The 21,323-nt window shown below is 36.4% G+C and overlaps 1 protein-coding gene across 6 annotated transcripts in view; it reads right to left on the bottom strand.

Moving 5' to 3' along the window:
• Positions 1-21,323, bottom strand: part of Ccser1 (coiled-coil serine-rich protein 1) — a 1,236,544-nt gene that overhangs the window by 1,008,170 nt on the left and 207,051 nt on the right. For all 6 annotated transcript variants that reach the window (XM_039108140.2, XM_017592802.3, XM_017592805.3 and 3 more), the window contains one exon: positions 17,077-17,170. In XM_039108140.2, the coding sequence (XP_038964068.1) occupies positions 17,077-17,170 (94 nt within the window). The remainder of the gene's footprint in view (positions 1-17,076; positions 17,171-21,323) is intronic.

Below are 21,323 nucleotides of genomic sequence, written 5' to 3'. Positions count from 1 at the left end.
CAGAATAAACTTACTAAACATGCCATGTTTATAAAGGTGTACAAGCAATGAATAAAAGTTGTGCCTTCTTGGCCTAGCTGTATCTCAAGCGCTACAACTGTTAAAACTACACCAATACCTGGGCTTTTTGGAGCACAACCATCTCATTGTTCATCTATAGGGTAGCAAGTTCTTAACAATAGAAGCATTATAACCTGGAGGCAGGCATTAAGACCAAGAAATACACAAAACTTACAAGGTACAGGATGGGACAACTCACAAAGTATCAGGAACTTCCTGAAACTGAAAATTCACAGGACACTTCTTCAAGGCTATGAACGCAGTTACAAAAGTAGGAAAAAGAGATTTTGACCTGCTGATAGTCCTCTAATTCATGTGCTCCAGAGATGCAGCTTTTATGTGTATCTACCCAAGATAGGGTGGGCTTATTGGACACAAAGCTGTTTGTTTCTATAAGTAGCCCTTTACCTATTTCCTAAATAGATTCTTTGGTTCACTAAGCTGCCATTGGATGGGATTTTTACTTTGATCTGTTGTCAGCGACTTCCCTATTACCAAAGATTCACTTTAGATTCATCTTATACTTCCGATTTTGTATTAATTTTATTGATTTTAGTTATTTAAAATTATTAAAATTATTTTAATTATTTAAGTATCCCAAAATGGGTATTTGACCATGCTACTCATTTCCTCACTCACTTTTGTCATAGGACAAAAATCATGTGTTCTATGGGTGCTTATGAACCATAGTCAAAGAAATAGGTCAGAGAAGAGGATAATAAATAAAAAACAGTTTCTTCATTGAACTTTCCAATAAATGATTCCTGAATTTTTCATAACATGTAAAGCTTTGGCATGTTTGTAAATATATTTGTTTCCTGCGGAGTTAGTGAAAATACAAAGGCAAAACCAAACAACTACAGAAAGATTAGCACTTTGTGTGCAGAAAACACATTTGCCTTAGAATCCATGATGTCCATCTGCAAAATGAGTCAGGCAGAACAGCCTCACTTGAAGATGAACTGATATGGCAAGACCACAGGTGTGCACTGACAGAAATGAGTTTCTGTTCCTGCTGGCTATAATAACAGCTACATTACAAAGCCAGGCTGATTAATATTGCATTCTAACCATTAACAGTATAGTTTCCTTTATTCACCAATAACACAACTTTCATCATGCCCTTTAGCTCAACATTAGCACATATAAATACATATTACTGAATATGATTACCTGCAAACTTAAAATCCACTTGGAATTTCAGATTTACACTTAATAATGTGTATCTTCTGTCACAATATAGATTCAGAAATAAATAATCTTACTAAAAAGGTAGTTTGTGTCAAATAATCTCTGTTAGAACTATGATAACACCCAAGGAAAATAATATCTCTGCCCATGAACTATACTCATAAGTCCAAGATAGATTGTGTGTGTGTGTGTGTGTGTGTATGTGTGTGTGTGTGTGTGTTGAAAGGGCCAAACACAAAAGCCTTGTATCTTATTGGTTACACTGATAACCCCTTAACAAGTTTAACATGCTTGAGCTTTAAAGGACAATTTATATATTAAAACTTATCCAAAAGATTAACTCACAACTCGTCAACTTATGTTCTATATATTAACAGTTAGATGATACAAGGGCAAAATACTCATTGATTCTTCCCTTTCTAACATTTTTTTTGTTTTTTTTTCTTTTTTTTTCTTTTTCTTTTTTTTTTTATTAACTTGAGTATTTCTTATATACATTTCGAGTGTTATTCCCTTTCCCGGTTTCCGGGCAAACATCCCCCTCCCCCCTCCCCTTCCTTATGGGTGTTCCCCTCCCAACCCTCCCCCCATTGCCGCCCTCCCCCCATAGACTAGTTCACTGGGGGTTCAGTCTTAGCAGGACCCAGGGCTTCCCCTTCCACTCTCTGACCCCATAGGTAGCAATGAATATCCTTTCTAACATTTTTAATTAAAACATAATTACATCACTTCCTCCATTACTTTTCCTTCCTCTTCCAACAGCCCCCCATACTATCTCCAGTGGATGGTCTCTTTCTCTTTGATTATTTTGTTTTATAGACACACACACACACACACACACACACACACACACACACGTGCATGCACAGAAACACACGCGTGTGCGCACGCACAGACACATGCTGCACAGACATACATTCAAACAACCTGCTGAGTTCAACATTGCTATTTGTTTGTATATAGTTCCATGGAAGACAACTTTGAATGGACAAATACTTAAGGGCTTGTCCCTGAGTGAGGCTAGTTCTCCCTCTGTCAGCAGTCATTATTGGCTTCTTGTTCTTTGCCTAGTGGTGGGACACTATGAGCTTTTTTCCAATTTGGCATTAGCATGTCTATTATTAGGTCATTGTCCAGGTCTTGCTTTTGCAGCTATTCCTAGGAGACAGGGTCACAGTGAACTTCCTGGTCCTCTGGCCTTTGCTCACTGATTTTAATTTTATTATACAGTAAGGCACAATATTAGAGTAAACTTAAGTTCAGATCATGTTAGAAATATGGCTTCTGAACATACCAGTACTTTTAACTAATTCTTTAATGCCTACCTATTATAGAGTCATCAAGAAATAAATGTTTAAACTAGGAGTCACCAGAGGGCAACAGCAGTTTAGCTAGTAAATGCCCCTTAACATTTACAAACACATACTCTGTTTAAAAGGAAAAGTATCTTTGATATTTACCAAGTTTTAATAATTCCCACTAATTTCTTTGTTGCATGAAGATATATTGCACCCTTATTTTACAGAAACATTTTGAAAAGTTATTTAAATTAATTATATGAAAATATTTACACATTTTCAATATATTTTAGCACAATTCAGTAGCAATTCTGATAGAAACATAGGTTCAAGATTTCTTGTAGAAAAACATATTACCAGATCATAGGAATATTGGTATACGGTTTAGTGAGGGTAACTACTGCTATGATGAAACATGACTAAAGCAACCTGGGGAGAAAGAGATTAATTTGTCTTAAACTTTCACAGTGAAGGATGCCACGACAGGGCAGGAATCTGGAGGTAGGAGCTGATGCAGAGGCCATTGAGGGCTACTGCTTACTGGCTTGCTCCCCATTGCTTGTTCAGCCTGCTTTCTTATAGAATCCAGGGTTACCAGCCCAGAAATGGCAACACTCACAATCATGATCACTAATTAAGAAAATGCCCTACAGGCATACCTATAGTCAGATATTATTGAGTAATTTTCTCAATTATAGCTCTCTCCTCTCCAATTACTCTAGCCTGTTAATATAAAACTAGCCAGCACAGTAATGATTAATAAGTTTATAGTTATATATTCTCATATTTCAAGCAGAGTCAAACATCTGAGGACAACTTCTCTTGCTAGTCATTCAAATGTTTAAACACTTAGCATTTATTTCATAGCAGAAGAGAAGAGTAAAACCTGTGCATGCTTACATAGTGTGCATTCTAACTCCAGTGTGTTAGTAAGAACCTGCTTCAGATTCTGAATAACTTTGCTTCCTAGAATATATACATAGACATTATTGGCTAGGCACCACTCATCCACAGTTCCACTTAGAGTTGAAGGAATTCAGATTTTTATTTTCTGATACAAAAAGATCTTGAACTGTATTTAATAAGACATAAAAGAGAAACACAATGGACTACATGATGGAAAAATGGTATGATCACTGCCTAAGGACTCTATTTTTGTCTGTCTAATACTGCTCCATTGCCTTTCTGCTGTACATTGGTATTTCTTAGGTATTCTTCTACTGGTTCCGGATGAGAAAATATGTTCCCCTGCCAGTCTTTATTGTGCTTTATCTCCTAGTATTTCAAACACGCTGTAAATCACAGAAGTACTTCTTTCTCTAAATATATGTATTTAATTCTCATAAACCTTGTATGGTATTATACTTAATTTTATTCAAATGGCAAATATGAATTATTCTTCAAATGTATGAATGATGCTCATACTTCCTTTAGCGTGATGCTCAATAATGCAGGAAAAGGTCACCCAGAGAAACAACACTGGAAGCATCTCAAGATAAAGAAGGAAATGGCACATACGTGTCAATCAAGGGATATCTGAGCATGTTGGGTTTCTGAGACATGACATGTTCTTTTATCTAAGTTCTAGCTCCCACCCTGGCTACCCAAACCCCATTCTCCTGTTGTAGAAAGCTCAGACATCACCATGCCATCATCAATTTTGTGGCTCCTCCCAGGGCCCACTGATATTTCTTCATTATATTTGTTTTTAAATAATGTCACCTTAAACTCGTTGCCTTCTGGCTTGTATTTTGTAAAGCAAGCCTTCAATACATATTTGCTAGAAATCAAGTTGAGTGTGTAGCAAAAGTGAACGTATTGAAGCCTGAGAGCTTTGTTAGCTGTTAATGAAATTGGATTTTGTAATGAAGATAGCGGGAATATTGACTTTTATGTAGGTCCAGGATTAAGATCACTTTAGCATGTCAGCACATCTTGTGAGCTTAAAAAGAATGGACTAGTGAAGGTTAAGCTAGTAATAAAAAGCTAAGGTGTACAGAGATTGAGACTAGAATATTCTTCTATCAGCTATTCGGAGAATCTCTTTGAAGTGCCTTGCTTTGGGTAACAATTAAAAATGACCCACAAACATTTTCAAAGCCAATACAAATACACAGGAGCCAAATCTCGATCTGAGGTAACTCTTCCCAAGTGAGTAGTACAACTGACAGCTCAAGTTAAACTACGACAGAAATGGGTGTAGCATCTATTTCTGTTTTCACTAGAATACAGTTATAATTGTTTGCCACAAACCATATTTAGCTTAATAATGTTCTGACCTATAAATGATCTACATGAAGCAGTCAATCAATGCTACTACCAGTGCCAAGATGTTGGAAAAATTGGCTCCATCAGTGCATGCTTGTGACTCTACAAAAATTTCACCAGGAAAATATAGAAAAGCCACTCTCCATCTCATCATCTTCAAGTACAGTTAGAGTCTCAGGGACAGCAGCTTTCAATCATTATTGAGATAACTTTCCGATAAAGCCTGTTATTTTCAGAGTGCCAGTATGGAGTACATTCAATAAAATTTTAGAATTCTTTAGTACAGGAGAGATTTCATCTCTTCATCTAAACCTTATTGAGAAAATCTACTTGAGACGTCTGCAGGCGATACTTGTACATTCCTTCCCGGGAAATTGTCTCTAACACAAGCTATGAGAATACTGGGGTAAGAACACATATTTATTTTCCTGCAGTTCACAGTAGATGTGGGTTCTGGTTTAATCTAACTCTCCTGGCGCCGAATGTGGAGCAGACAAAAACCTTCTATTATCTGTGTGCGGTCTCTAGAGTTGGAAATATCACTCATTTTTCCCTGTGAAGGGATCTAGCAAGGAATAGTGGAGAGAAAGAGAGGAGAAATAAAGTAGGGATGCTTCAGATGATGTCCAGGAAGCATGGCATATGATGTGGCCCCTTGCTTGTGAAACGGAGGCTTGGCTGTGGTTAAAAGCACTATCCTCCTAGCTCCCACACTGGAGAGACTGAGCTTTAAGTCCAAGCTGATCTTTCCATCAGCACCACTATCTACTTCTCAGTCTTAGTGTACTATTTAACTATTCCTCACAATGACCTTCCATTACAGAGATGTTCCTAAAGATCTATTAATTCTTTGATAAGAAAGCTTCAACTGACATTTTATAGCTTAAGAATCACTAAGCCGTTCCTTGCTAGTCCTACCCCTACCAGAACCATCATAGCATACCTACCAAATCACAGTGTAGTTCCAAAATTAAAACATATGCACTGAGGCACCTTCAAATTTTTAATAATTTTCCTTTCTTTGGTAGGAAGCTACTAGAATTCAGCAGTGCTGGCTGTCCCCCTCACTTCAGTAAGTATCATCTGAGTTTTGTCTTATCAACTGCTTGTGGCTCAGCACTCAAGAGCAACATCATGGCATCTACTGCATCCACTAATATTCACAAAACATTTAGACCTGACTTCAACTGTCTTCCATATCTAGGATGTGTGGACACAAGGAAGGAAGGCAGTCTTCATGCGACAAAGAAATGTCCAATACCAGTGTAAACTTTAGGACATTTTATGAATAAAATTAATAAAGAACCAAATTAAAGAGGAAGGACACTATAACAGTATCTCATAAAATTATCAATTAAAACTCTAAATTTTAAGGAATAGGAATGAGGAATTTTCATTCCCGCAATTGCAACTGAATTTGTGGTAATTGTGTCAATGTCGAGATTCTTATCACTTTTGCTACCTCAGGGAAGATTGAAAATTGTGTTTCTTGTCAGTGAGCAATTTTAAATCTGTAAATATTGTATTCCTTCAAAGAAATACAAGCACTCACTTTCTTAATTACATATTCATTTATATAGTGGCAGTTGTTGCTATTATTCAAGAAATTATATAGGCATGTCATGACATAATTGTAAGAGACTGTGAGTCACAAATTTTCTATATTAGTTGCTCCAGGGTGGGGGTGAGAAACACCGAGTAGAAGAAACAGGAAGAAACATGAAGGCTTTTATCCTGAAACTCCTATTCTATTGAAAACACTAAACCCAGGTGGATATTAAGAAAATTTGATGACTATTAAAAGTAAAGTATAAATTTATGGAACTGATCACTTTGACTGATTAAGCACGTCAAATAAACAAAACAGGAAGAATTTTAAATTTTAAATGCCGTAAATTATGTATTACTGTCCATTATAAAATCTTGTGATTAGAGAAAGGACCCTCTTACACTCTCTTGGTAATGTTTTTATGAAGATGATATTCAGGAAACTATTCACAAGGCAATTCTTGTATTTAACTGAGATTTGTAATATCCTAGGGAATATGTTGGGGATGTGACACCTAGTTACAATATACTCAAATGTTAGTGATGGGGGATTCTTTATGAAATGATACTTTCTGGATAGTTGTAGTTATCAGGAACCACTTAACACATCAAATAGTATGTAACATTTTGGATGGATGTATTTGCAAGGTGAATTTAATAGACTTGTGTCTCACCAGCTCACAGGATTTCCTGATTCAGAGCTATCACAAGTCTCACAAGCAAAGGAGCTGCATGGTGGCGCAGTGTTGTAAACCCCACCCCTGCTGCTGTGGACAGAGGTGTTTGTTTCTACATTAAATGACCCCACACTGTTCTGCTCTATGACTCTGTCAGTGTTGCAGGCTCTTTGCCTTCCCCAGCTCTTTAGCTAATGATCCTTGTTTTCCACAGTCAGCAGGCTCACTTGAAATCCCCACTTCCTTTTAAGATGTGACTGTGATTTTCGGTGACCTTGGAAAATGTGTAGCCCAATGTATTGGAGTCGTATGTGAAATTAGATGCAGCAAAGCCTGGAAGAAGTTGAGAAGAGCCCTGCCTGTAATGATAAGATCTCAGTGAATGTTGACTGGAGACGTTTTTAACCTCAGACTATGTTCTTCCTTCACAGTATTTGGGTCACATTATCACCTACTGCAGAGTTATCGTGATAATTTGATGAGATAACATATTTGAAAACCTTGTAAACTATGAGGTTGAATACAAATGCACCACAGGGCTTCTATCAGCTTTATCAGAACAAGATTGCCATCTAATGGCAGCGAAGCAGTGCCTCACACCCCAACTCGCCCAGCTCTAAAAGAGAAAAAAGCCAACTGAGGAAACCTCAAAGTGATAATTTGTGTCACAGATGCATATCAGATAAGTGCTATGAAAACAGTGAATTCCAGGGAACCTACTATTGTTATTCATTGTAGCACAATTTAAGATCATTGAGAACTTTTATATAGTGCAAGCAAAACGGAGAGTTTCATCCACAATGCTGTAATTTAACCCTATTTTTAACCCGTTCTCCAACTTCATAATTTTTTAATCCTTGCTAAAAACGATCTTTTAGGTCTCCATTCACTCATGCCTGAGAGAATCTAAATATGTTCTGATAAGACAAATGGAATATTAAATAAGGTAGCAAAGTGTGTTTGTAAATTATATCCTCAACAAAGCCCAAAAGGACTTGTGCCTGGATGGGTACTTTGCAGAATAGGTATCACAAATCTTATGTTTCATCAGCTTCCCTGTATATGAGAATATGTGTTGTAAAACAATAATATGTACATATATGTGTCCATGTATGTATGTACAAATATGTACAAATATGTATCTGTGGTATGCACAAATATAAATAAAACTTTCTGAGTCTCTTATTCTTTATATCTATATGATTTTAGGGCTGACTATTTTGTATTGGATAACCATTTTGGAGGCCAACTGGGAAAGACTAATTGTCCTTCTCTCAACGGTCATTAGTCACCTATAGTGCTCTATCTAGAGGTTAGACATTATGAGATTTGCCCCCTTTCTCCACGCTTATCGTGACTACTGTTACTATTGTTATTCAGATTTTATTTGCACAGCCATTTCTAGGAATCACGGTTTCACAGCACACTTCCTGTTCCTCTGGTTCTTAAATCTTTCTGTACCCTTTACCATGTTTCCATAGCCTTAGGTATAGGAGTTATAATGCAGAGGTATCCCCGGGGCCTAGCACTCCACTATTCTTTGTTCTCTGCATCAGCATCGTTCCCATTGTGCTTTTCTATAATAGTCTCTCTAGTGAACTGAACGGCTCCCATAGACTCATATATTTGAAGAGTTGTGAACCTGTTTAGAAATAATTAGAACAGGGGGCCTTGCTGAATGAGATACATGACCAGATATGAGTTTTTAAGTTTCAAAATATCAAATTCCCAGTTAGTATGATACCTCCCCTCACCTTGTGGATGTATGCCCCCATGTATTGCTCCTTAGTTTCCCAATTCTGAACCATGATGTGACCATCATGGACTTACCCTCTGACACTGCTAGTAAACACCAACCAAATGATGTTCTAGTTGTTTGTAGTTTGTTTGACTTGTGTCTTGTTTTGTTTTGAGACAGACCCCCTGACTATCCTGGAACTCAGTAAACCAGGTTGGCCTTGAGCTCTGAAATTTGCCTGCCCCTCCTCCTGAATGTTAGGGTTAAAGGTGTGTACCAACAATGCCTGGCTCAGTGCTTTCTTTCATAAGTTGCCTTTGTCATAGTGTCTCTTCTCAGCACAGAAAAGTAGCCAAGTCACCATTTTCTGAAAAGAGAAGCATTTTCAATGAGAGCTGTTAGCCACACTGATCTGTATCTGTGCGTAATGATAAGTTTAAGAATGTAGTCAGGAATTAGTAGGCAGAAGTAGATTCTATTTCCAGATCCATAATCTGCCTAGCTCCAGTTAGTTGGCCAGGACTCTAGTATGAGACATGACTTATGTCTTAAGTGCGATTAGACTTTGCTTACCAGGAAATAAGTGTCACCACTGCACCTGTATGGATATCAAGCCAATCTGGTCACTGCTGTAGTTCATAGGCCTTGCAGTTGGATGAGATTATTAATTATATCTTCTGATAACTTGCATAGTACTTTATGTTACTATTGAAACTAGACAGTAGGAAAGAGAATGTAAGGTTAGATACAGCTGGAATGCTCTGAATTCTGTGCCCCAAATGTGCAATGCCTTCACAATAGGACTTAATCTTCAACCTCTGAGAATCACCCAAGTGCAAAAGCAACTGCTGATGCTCTTTGGGGAAACTTGGGCTACCTTGACTAACAATTCAAATGGAGGTTTCTCAGATATGATAAGACTTTTGTGGTGTTTGTTTGCTTGCTTGTTTGTTTTTTGTTTTTTTTTTTTTTGTAAGTCTATGGCTCTTGTGGAGACCCTGTCAGCCCAAGTGGCTTAGATTTGTATATATATTTATTAAGTTTCAAATTATATCTCCCAAGCTAAGTGGCATAAGTTTCTGAGTTTTGCACAGTCTAGTTGAAAATACCCTATGCCCATTTCATTTGATCCATACAAACTTTGAGTTGATATTTACAATATTCCTGAATTTATGTTGTAACTCTTTATACATTGCCATTGATATTAGCAAAGCCACTAGGGCTTCTTCTCAACTCTGCTATACTTCATACATTAAAAATTAACAGCAAACTACCTTCTTAATTAATAGTCACAGGAGTAATTTCTATCCCACAGAAGAATTCCTATAATGATTCTCATCAAATTCAAAATATTTAGCAACTACCTAATTAATTGATATTGGTGGGCCATTACCTCCATTTGTTTGTGGACATACACCAAGACCAATGTTCTGAGTACTTCAGAAGCAAACCCCAAATAAACTCCAACAACCACCTAACTATTGCATTATTTTTTATCAAAGAACATTTAATGATTTAAATTTATATTTATAAATATCGCGTTTTTAAGTGGTAAAACCAAAACCAATTGTAATGCACAGCCACACCCCATGTTCTTTTACAAACATTGGTGAGACGTTTCTAGTATTTAAGGTATTTAAAAGAGAAATGAATTCTTTCTCAGGTTGAGAGCTACCCTAAGTAGGTTGTATAGCATTTTGTGCAATTAACTAATATCTAGTGGAAAAAGTTTTCAGGAACTTAATTAGACTGGTTTAAAATAAAGAAATCTGCCTTGTTTTGAAATAAAATGTCTTAATTTGTTAATATTTAATACAGCCAACTCATCATGTAATATGTTTTAAAACTAAGAAAAAATATTTAAATTAGAATGTTTATTCTGAAATAACCTATGATAGTGATGAATTATTTAAAACTCAGTACCCTTAAAAAAACAACCAGTGGTAAGACAAAAAATTTACCAAAGATTAAGATTGCCAAAATCCCAAGGAGCAAAATCAAACTGTACTAGGTTCCTGCTCTAGCCTATGTATTCAAAAAAGGAATACATGTTTCGTTCAAACATGCCGCAGTCACTCAGGCTGATACTCTGTGATGAATGTAATCACAAAGTGTTAGAAATGGAGAACAGGGTTCAAAAATCCTGACTCACTGAAATCACACACACACACACACACACACACACACACACACACACACACACACACAGAGAGAGAGAGAGAGAGAGAGAGAGAGAGAGAGAGACAAGCACACACTTGCAAATAACATAAATGAGTATACACATTGTGTCTAAATCATTTCAATAAACTATTTTGCCCCTTCCAAATCCTCCCTTCCTTCCGTTATGTCTCAGATTCATCACATCTTCAATTATTATTATTGTAAGATAGATTAGATGGATGGATAGACAAATGGGAATAACTTATTGAAATCCATTTAGTATTTCTAGAATGTACTATTTGTCATAGGGTGACCTATCCAGGTCTCATCGCTGGAGAAATCCAATTGTCCCTCTCTCAGCAGGCGTTATTGCTTTTAGCTCTTCATCTAGAGATGGGCTCCTGAGAAATTTTTCCTATCCACATTGGCGTGTCAGCTGTGTGATCATTATGCAGTTTTATTAAGACAACTACATTGATAAGATTTTATGAGTTCAGCTTTCCTGTCACATCCAGAAGACGCTATGTTATATCAGGCATTCTGCTCCTCTGGAACTTAGAATTTTTCTGCCACCTTTTTTATGATTTTTCCTTGAGCATAGTTTTGGTTATGTTGTACCTGTGCCAGTTGTGGCCATGCAACTCAGAGTCATTTATTCCCTGCATTTTAAACAATTGTAGATATCTATAAAAAGCTTCTGTCACAAAAGGCATATCCTTAATGCCAGATAAGAACTACCTTCATTTTGAACGTAAGGATATGCATTTATAATGCTCTTAGATGCTATTTGCTCTCGGGATATGGTAGTGATAAGCTTCTTCTCTGCAGGATAGGATTATCCAGCCATAAACAGTAGGCTAAGTTTATAATAACAGATGTGAACGCCCTCCTACTAAGTGACCGTAAGTCCAATTACATACTTGTTGGATACTTCCAAAAAATTAAGTGATACTACTTGACCATGGCGGATATGTTGTTGTGACGGTAATTGTAGTTATGTTCCACAGATTTAACTGCAAGGTAGGATTATTAATTACTTTTCTCCCTTGGTAGCTTACATTGCATCTTCTGGTACTATGATACCTAGTTCTCAAGAAAGAGGCTTAAAGGTCTGTACACAGTTCACTCTCTCCAAGTTCTATGTCCAAAGTTTTTGGTAACTTCAGAAAAGGGGTCTTATCTTCAGGTTCCAGAAGGAAACCAAAGGAATAGCAATGGCTTACATGCTTTGGGAATTTCTCAATCATCCTTCCCTCTCTTTGTCCAAGAAGTACAAGGGTTGTTTCTCTTGCCTAGCACTTAGATATTTCTTCAATAATCTATGACTTCTAGGGGAAGCATTATCAATATTTTTAGCACAACTTTATCATATATATATATTTTTTTAAAGGAGAGTTGTGTGTGGTTGTGTGTTTTAAGTAAACTTATGAAATTATAATCGCTATTAATACTATGCTAAATTTCTGTTTATTGAGAATACGTACTAAAGATGCAATTTTCTTTAAAAGTTTTTACACCGGATTTGATGTGCCTTCAACAAAGTTTGGGCGCTATTAGCCCTCAGCTTCCTTCTTACTAAACTACTTGTATTTTAAACCAACTCTTTAAGACAATAACTCTTTATAATAAACAATTATCTTTTTCAGTGTATGGTTTTATGTAGTGTGACATGAAATTAATACCGTAAGCAAGGTAAAGAATATGTTCAGTAGCTTCTTCAACGCCATAAGCCCCTTTATCCCAGACAATGATGCATTTTGTTTTCAGTCAGATTTACCTATTCAATCATTAGACCAATGTTATTTTCATTGGCATTTACACACTGCTAGTTCTTCAGCAATGAACTATTCATGTCCTGAACAGTATTCCAGTTTTGATGAATTATTTCCCCATCCTATTTTCATTTTTATTTTAGAATATGTAATTATAAAGTAATGACATCTTATGAAAAAGAGTAAATTATATTATAAATGCATAACGTGACGTTTGGTGTGTATATATGTAACTCTGCATTTCTCACAATCATAGTCCTATTTCCAGAGTTTGTTCATCATATAACTGGTCAATGTTTTCCCATTTTTTCCTACACACAGACCATAGTAAGACTCAATGGACTCCCATTATCAGGTTTCTAGCTATTAAATCTTCATGATTACAAATATCCCTTGGTTGTAAGGCAGGAGCCAAAATGAAAATGGAACCAATGCTATTGCTAGGAATACTTCTAGAAGGTGACATTCCAGGTGTGATCTGTCACCTACCCCTTCAATTTGGTCAGTGTTGTTGCTCTACACGACTTAACCAGACTGCTGCTTCCCACTAGCTTCTGCCACAGTGAAGCCTGACTTGCCTCGAGTGCCTAGCACAGAAGCATAGGAAATAGTAGCTAAAAATTATGAATTATAAATCCAAACCTACCTTTCTAGATTTAATTAGTCGTGGATAAGAGGCAGCTTACAGATGCTCACGGATCACATCTAAATGATAATTTTTAATGGGTGTAGTGGCACGTGACCTGCTCATCATCTAGCTCTGCACTGTACTTTCTCTGCAGTGAGTCTGAACACTAACATACCACTTTTCTTTCCTAAGTAAAGGGAATAATTTATAGAGGAAAATAATTGTTAAAAGGTTTCCCCAGAGCAGATGGGAGATACATTTGTTTTAGGTTGTCGGCCATTATTGCTCTTCACCGTGCCTGGCGGTCAAACATAACTGCTTTTCACCACGGCTAGCTCCAAGCAGAACTGGCCTTTTCATGTCATCTCTGCATTCGAGTATTTCAAAAGTATTCCAATAAATACAACGTGAAGATGAGACTGTGATTTGGGAAATTTTAATCCCAAATCACTATTGTTCTACCATTTCCTCACTTAAGACACCCATTTCCTGATTTTGGTAATTTTATATAATATATCAACCTAATACAATCCATTGTCCATACTTGTGGATCAAACAAATCACTGACATAGTCATTCTACCACAGATGTTTCCACAAAACGTTTTATAAAATTCGAACTAAATCAGAACGCCATTTACAAAGTGTGTTAAAATTAAACAAAATGAAGTATAATTTGATGAGACACCATCAAATCATCTTATCTTCCATTAATTCAGAATGATCTTTCAATTTCTAAACATTTATTATATGTGATAAGTAATACCATAAACATTGTACACATAAACTAAACATATCTCTATAAATTCCATCATTTCTTCATAGTAAAAACATTCAAAACTCTTAACTTTTTTCACAAAGAGTATATACATTTTTAAGTAAAGACTCCAATGAGAGTGTCACATTGTACTCATCTATTATCATTACTATTATTATTATTGTCATTATTTGTGGTCTTTTTTGTTTTTGTTTCCTGGGTTTTTTTTAGTTTTTTGTTTTGTTTTGTTTTGTTTTGTTTTGTTGATTTTTGGTTTTTGACACAGGGCTTCATTGTATAGCCTAGGCTATCCTGGCATTAGCTCTATATAGCAGGCTGACCTCAAACTCACAGAGATCAGCTTGCCTCTGTGACCCTAGTGCTGAGATTAAAGATGTGTGATACCACTGAACAGCTGCGTTCAGCTCTTTTAATCTATAGTTATCATCTCTGCCTTTCCATCATGCTGTCCGCCTGCAGAAGTACAACCATGTCTCCTCTAGAATTCTCCATGCCTTCTGCTTGGATGCCTCCTGGAAGCCTCACATTTTACTGATTTTCTCTCATCTCAATACTTGTTATTAAATCCATTATTTAAATTAGCTTCAAGACATCCAAAAATAGTAAGATTTATTGATATGTTCTCTCTTTACGAAAAGTCAAAATATGTTTAAAATTATGAGATCTATTTTACCACACAGATTTTAACAAGAATAAACAGAAATTCCTTTCATTATCTTCTGGGCATAAGCATGTGTGGGATAAATGAAAGGGGGAGAGTGGATATTAACATTCAGGGATGGCACTAGACCTATCTCAGCCATGCAGCAAGAGGGACAGACAGACTGCCCAAGTTTTATGTATGTCAATGCTGAGGATCTAGGGTGTAGTTACACTACCTAATTCATCTCTGTATCATTCACTCATGACAACTACCCTGTAATCGTACAATAGTAAAAATGAATGCTTTCTTCATTGCTTTTAGTTTTGCTTGTTGTACTATTAAATATTCAGTAAGTGTCTTACTGAAAGGCATTTGAAGTATTTCCAACATTTTATTCCTGAAGACATGGAGATGAGTATTTAATATGTATACATTGTTATTTTATAGTTTGGCAGCATAACAAGTTTGGATATTAGAGGTTAAATAGTACTATATTATACTATACTATATGGGAAATATGCTATATTATATGTCTAACTATAGCAACACATGTTTGCTAGATATTGACTAGTTCTTTATTAAAAGGCTACTTTCAAACAGAATGCTTTTTATGGTGTTCCCCAATGTCTAACTGTTAGGACAAATACACAGTAAAAACAAACTTCAGAAGTTATTTTCATTAAAAAATTAATAAATATCTACATTTCAATGTGATAGTTGTCAAACTAACTGCATGTAGAATATTCTCAAAATATTTAATCCCAAGTTGATATATAATGACAAGCTAAAATAAAGTACAAGAAAACATAAGTATCACTATGGTCTGATTTTTAAATTTACAATATATTAAGTGGGTATATAAATTTAGTATGAAACAAACAACTCAAAATATGGCTGAGAATGAATACAGAGAGTAAAAATCACATGAGTTAGACGTAGAAACCACTAAGTACCGCAAGGTCATCTTTCCTTAGCTCATCAGGTAGACTCAAGATTTTAAATCTTACCTTAACACTTTTGACTTTTAATTTAAAAGTAACAATTTAAAATTTTTCACTTAAAAAACACACAATATTTTTATCAAATAACCAAGTGTGAATATAATTAGGCCATGTAAAGTACATTAACTGAAGTATTTTTAAGTTTAGAGCTATAATATTTAATATATATTCAAACTATTACAAATGATGTGCATTCTCTTAGTTTATGTAATGTGAATTTTATTCTCATCAAACTGTAAGTGTGTATTTGAGGGTATGCCTTTGGCTGCTATTCATCACCATCAGCATTCAAATTGACTTTACAATCTCAGCATTAATCTATGTTGTTAGGGTTGTTACAACTAAAATGGAGAATAACAAATGTAGACCACCAGAACTTTCATTTATTTGAAAGTAAACAATGAAAAATGGGATGGTAGCTATTATATTATTCTTCAAACATAAAATATTTATGTTTTAAATTGTTAAGTACTTAATTGGAGTATTTCTTTATTAAAAACAAAAGCAAGAACAAAAACACTTTTTTGGCAAGATGGCCATTTTACTACCAATCCATGAGAATGGGAGATCATTCCATCTCCTGAGATCGTCTTCGATTTCTTTTTTCAGAGACTTGAAGCTCTTGTCATACAGTTCTTTCAATTGCTTTGTTAGTTACACCAAGATACTTTATATTATTTGTGAGTATTGTGAAGGGTTTTGTTTCCTTAATTTCTTTCTTAACTCATTTATCCTTGTGTAGAGAAAGGCTACTGATTTATTTGAGCTGATTTGTGTCACTTTGACCTCCCTTTGTTGTCTAATTGCTCTAGTAGAACTTTGAGTGCTTCACTGGATGAATAAGGAGAGAGTGGACAGCCTTGTCCCTGATTTTAGTGGGATTGCTTCAAGTTTCTCTCCATTTAGTTTGGCTGTTGGTTTTCTATATATTGCTTTTCTTACCAAAAGAAAACCCCCATCAAAATTCCAACTCAATTATTCACAGAGATAGAACGAACAATTCCCAAATCATCTAGAATAAAAACTAAAACAAAACAAAACAAAACAAAAAACGGGAGAGCAAAATACAATTCTCCACCATAAAAGAACTAGGGAATCACCATCCCTTATCTCAAGCTGTACTACAGAGCAATAGTGATAAAAACTGCATGGTATTGGTACAGAGACAGAAATGTAGATCAATGGAATACAGTAGAAAGCCTAAAAATAAACCCACAAACCTATATTCAGTGTCTAGATTATTGTGAAAAGCTGCACTTAAAGCTAATTAATTGGCTTTATGATTATGCTGCTATGGGTGTTTCTTCAACCCTTACCTGGTGGTTGAAGATTCTGCTCCTCTAAAAATTCTAAATCAAGCATTAGATCATCTTCATCCAGTTCGCAGGACCCCAAATGATTTAGGACATCCTGAAAGGAAAGGGAAAGTGATAATGAGAGGAAGCACAGAGGCGTTACAGAAATAACCACGTGCAGGAGTCATGAAGCAAGATGCTGATTAAAGAAATCAGAGACAGATTTTGTGACTTGTAATTCTACCAGTCAACAAAATACTTTAAGAGTTTTTTGAACTTTTTAACTTTTCCTTTTACTTGCTTCCCTTAGTTATTCCTGCATTTACACCTAATAACATACTAGTTTTCAATTGAGCAGATATACATATGAACCAAAGAGGGAAAAATAAGAAACAAGTCTCCAGCATCAGAATAAAAGTGCTTGTTTTCACACACAGCAAAACAACAAAAAGCCACCTATTTTGATTGTCATAAAATAATCAATGCTTGCATATTTTAAAAGTATGTAAAGTTTTAAATACACAGATGCCTGTAAATGAAAACTTAGTTTTATTTTTTCTACTATTTCTAGGTCTTGGTTACATTATCAGTGCATTAAATAGGTTCCATCTCATGAAAAGGACCTCAAAACTATTTGTAAAAGTGTTGGTTAGTCCCATAACATTTGTTTCACTACATCAGCATAGCTTACTGGCGGGTTCCTGTTATAGGTCCAAGTGTTTGTAATTGGATTAACTTAGTGATTTCAAGTTATATTACCAAGTGATAGTAATTGAAACAGCACACTATTAGTACAAAAACACACATATTGATTAGTGTAATCTAATTGAAGACCCAGACATAATTCTTAATGCTTATAGATAGCCATTTTTTACACAGAAGCCAAAAATACACACTCAAGAAAGGACAGTATCTTCAACGTATGGTGCTGATCAATGTGGATACCTGAATGCTGAATAACACAAATGGATCCGTATTCATACATAGCAAAAACTGCTACCATCCAAGCAAAGTGGGAGCCTGCACAATGGGAGGAAAACATCTGAGGTATTTTCCTATAGGAACCTAGTCAAATAAATAGCCAAATATATTTTGAAAAGAGTGAAGGTAATTTATTTCTAGCATATAACCAAGTTTTAAATAATTCAGAAATGAACATTTTATGTGTTCTGAGCTTCTAGTGTTTGTACTGTATGCTTCCCTTCTGGCAGTAAACTTCCCACTAAGATTCCATGTTCGCTAATTCTGGCATGAGCCAACACAGTGCTCTTAGATGAACCAAGATCACTCTGTCAACTACTTCAGAGACTAGAGCCTTTTCTCAGCGATGGAAAAGGTGTGGTTGTGGGCGGCCTGGTCATCAATATTGTAAGAAGCAAAGTACCATCTATGCAGGGGCTGTGCCTGGCATTTTATATACAGGGTCTCTACATAGACGAAGACCACACAAGAGTACTTCTGACATAACCCCTATTGAGGAATAAGCTTCCTGATTCCAGTTCCCTGCAATTCTCAAGGCTCAAAGACACTAATGATTTTGATTTTCTTTTGTATTTTGTATTTTGTATTTTTTATTTACATTCCAAATGTTACCCCCATCCAAGTCCCCCGAAAAGTTCTACACCCCATACCCATTCTCCTTTGCCTCTGAGATGGTGCTCACCCACCACACCTTCCACTCACCCACTCTCATCCATATCATACACCCCCATTCCCCTTCCCGTAGGCATCAAGTCTCTACAGGATTAAGCATGTGCTCTCGCACTGAGGCTAAACAAGGCAGTCCTCTGCTACATATGTGCCTGGGGCCATAGACTTGCCCATGTATGCTCTTTGGTTGTTGACGTAGTCTCTGGGAGCTTCTAGGGGTCCAGGTTAGTTGATACTGTTAGTCTTCCTATGGGGTTCTAATCTCCTTCAGCTCTTTCAGTCCTTCTCCTAACACTTCCATTGGAGTCCCTGACCTCAGTCCAATGGTTGACTGTAAGTTTCTGCATCTGTCTCAGTCAGCTGCTGGTAAAGCCTCTCAGAGGACAGCTATGCTAGACTCCTGTCTGCAAACACAACATGAAATCAGTAATAGTGTCAGAGTTTGGTGTCTGCCCATGAGATAAAACCCAAATTGGACCAGACACTGGATGTCCTTTCTTTCAATCTCTGCTCAATTTTTGTCCAAGTATTTCTCTTAGAAAGGAAAATTCCGGGTCAAAAATCAAAGGTAGTTTAGTGACCCCATCCGTCCATTGGGGTACCCTGTCTATCTATTGGAGGTGGTCTCTTCATGTTTTATCTCCCTGATGCTGGGCATTTCAGTTAAGGACATCCCCACTGAGTCCTGGGAGCCTCTCACATCCCAGATTTTTTAGGGTCTTTCTAGAGGTTCCCCTGCTCCCCACACCCCACAGTTACATAATTCCATTTGTTCTCATCGCCCTCTGGGCTTCTCTCCTGTCTCCACCCCCATACCTGATCCTGTTGAATGGGTGGGAAAAGGGACTAATTTTTTCAATGGGATACATTTGCTACCATAATCAAGTTCTGTTACTTTCAAGACATGCAGGGAAGAAGGGTCTCAAGCCATTCCTGCAGAGGAACACAATAATCAGAAACAATAATCACAGGAACGGAATCCAGCAGTCAATTAATGTTAATGGTTGCATCTCAAACTTAAGAGTGAACAACAGTGTGCTTCAGATTTCTTATAAAACGAAAGCAAAATCGGAATGCACCATGACAGGTAAGTGATTACTAAGCAGCAACCGTCCCTCATCTCCTAGTAGGTGTAAATGCTAAATAATGAGGAAATAGTCAGAAAGCATGAATATTTAATAATGTTGATACAGAGTTCTATGCATCTTAATAACAGGAACATTATTGTGCAATGCTAGGAATTGCAACATAAAATGAATTATTTTATGTGAGGGTATTGCAGTGTTGCACAAAATTAAAAGGAAGTATTAAACATCTTTAAAAAGGCATAAGGGCACTTGGTAAGTAGAGTGCAATCATAACACATAGTCTTTTTTTTTTTATTAACTTGAGTATTTCTTATATACATTTCAAGTGTTATTCCCTTTCCCGGTTTCCGGGCAAAATCCCCCTCCCCCCTCCCCTTCCTTATGTTTGTTCCCCTCCCAACCCTCCCCCCATTGCCGCCCTCCCCCCATAGTCTAGTTCACTGGGGGTTCAGTCTTAGCAGGACCCAGGGCTTCCCCTTCCACTGGTGCTCTTACTAGGATATTCATTGCTACCTATGGGGTCAGAGTCCAGGGTCAGTCCATATATAGTCTTTAGGTAGTGGCTTAGTCCCTGGAAGCTCTGGTTGCTTGACATTGTTGTACTTTTGGGGTCTCGAGCCCCTTCAAGCTCTTCCAGTTCTTTCTCTGATTCCTTCAACGGGGGACCTATTCTCAGTTCAGTGGTTTGCTGCTGGCATTCGCCTCTGTATTTGCTGTATTCTGGCTGTGTCTCTCAGGAGCGATCTACATATAATCAACGGTCACAATTTTGGGTTTATATTTTTTTCTGAATACATAGCAAATACAAATGATTCAATAAAAACTCACCAAAAACTAACACCTGCAGATTTAAGACATGCTTTCTTTCAGTTATTAATACAGAGTGCTTATTAAGTACTGAAAATGCTAAATGCAGACATAAATATTTCTCAGATACTAGGAAAATTAAAACGTTGGCACCTACAAAGTGCAACAGCAAGGAAAACAATGCGATGAAATAAAATGGCTGGTAAACATATGAAGCTAGGTTCAGGGGAAAGATCTTGATTTGTGTTAGAGGTTTTGTCAATACAGTGTTCTGATTATAGATGATGGTATCTTGCATGGAAACTTCTCAGTTACATAAAGTTCCATTTATCAATAGTTGGCCATAATGCCTGTGCTATCAGAGGCCTGTTAAGCAAATCCTTTCCTATGCCAATAAATTCAAGCATATTCTGTATTTTTCCCCCACATACACTTAAGTTATCAGCTCTTATGTTAAAGTGCTTATCTATTTGGAGTTGAGTTATGTATAGAGAGATAATGATGTAGTTTCCTTCTCTTACATGTATCTATGAAGTTTGACAAATACTATTTGTTCAAGATGTTACAATTCCTCCAATGTGTATTGTTGGGGTTTTTTTATGTCAAATCTATGTGGCTGTAAGGATGTGAGTTTGTATGTAGGTCCTCAAGTCTAATCTGCTGATTAATGTCTCTGTTTTTATGCCAGTACAATACTATTTTTACTACTTGACTGTATAGTAC

The sequence above is a fragment of the Rattus norvegicus genome, chromosome 4, assembly GCF_036323735.1.
Source record: "Rattus norvegicus strain BN/NHsdMcwi chromosome 4, GRCr8, whole genome shotgun sequence".
Taxonomy (NCBI): domain Eukaryota; kingdom Metazoa; phylum Chordata; class Mammalia; order Rodentia; family Muridae; genus Rattus; species Rattus norvegicus.
This window is presented reverse-complemented; position numbering and strand designations above follow the sequence as displayed.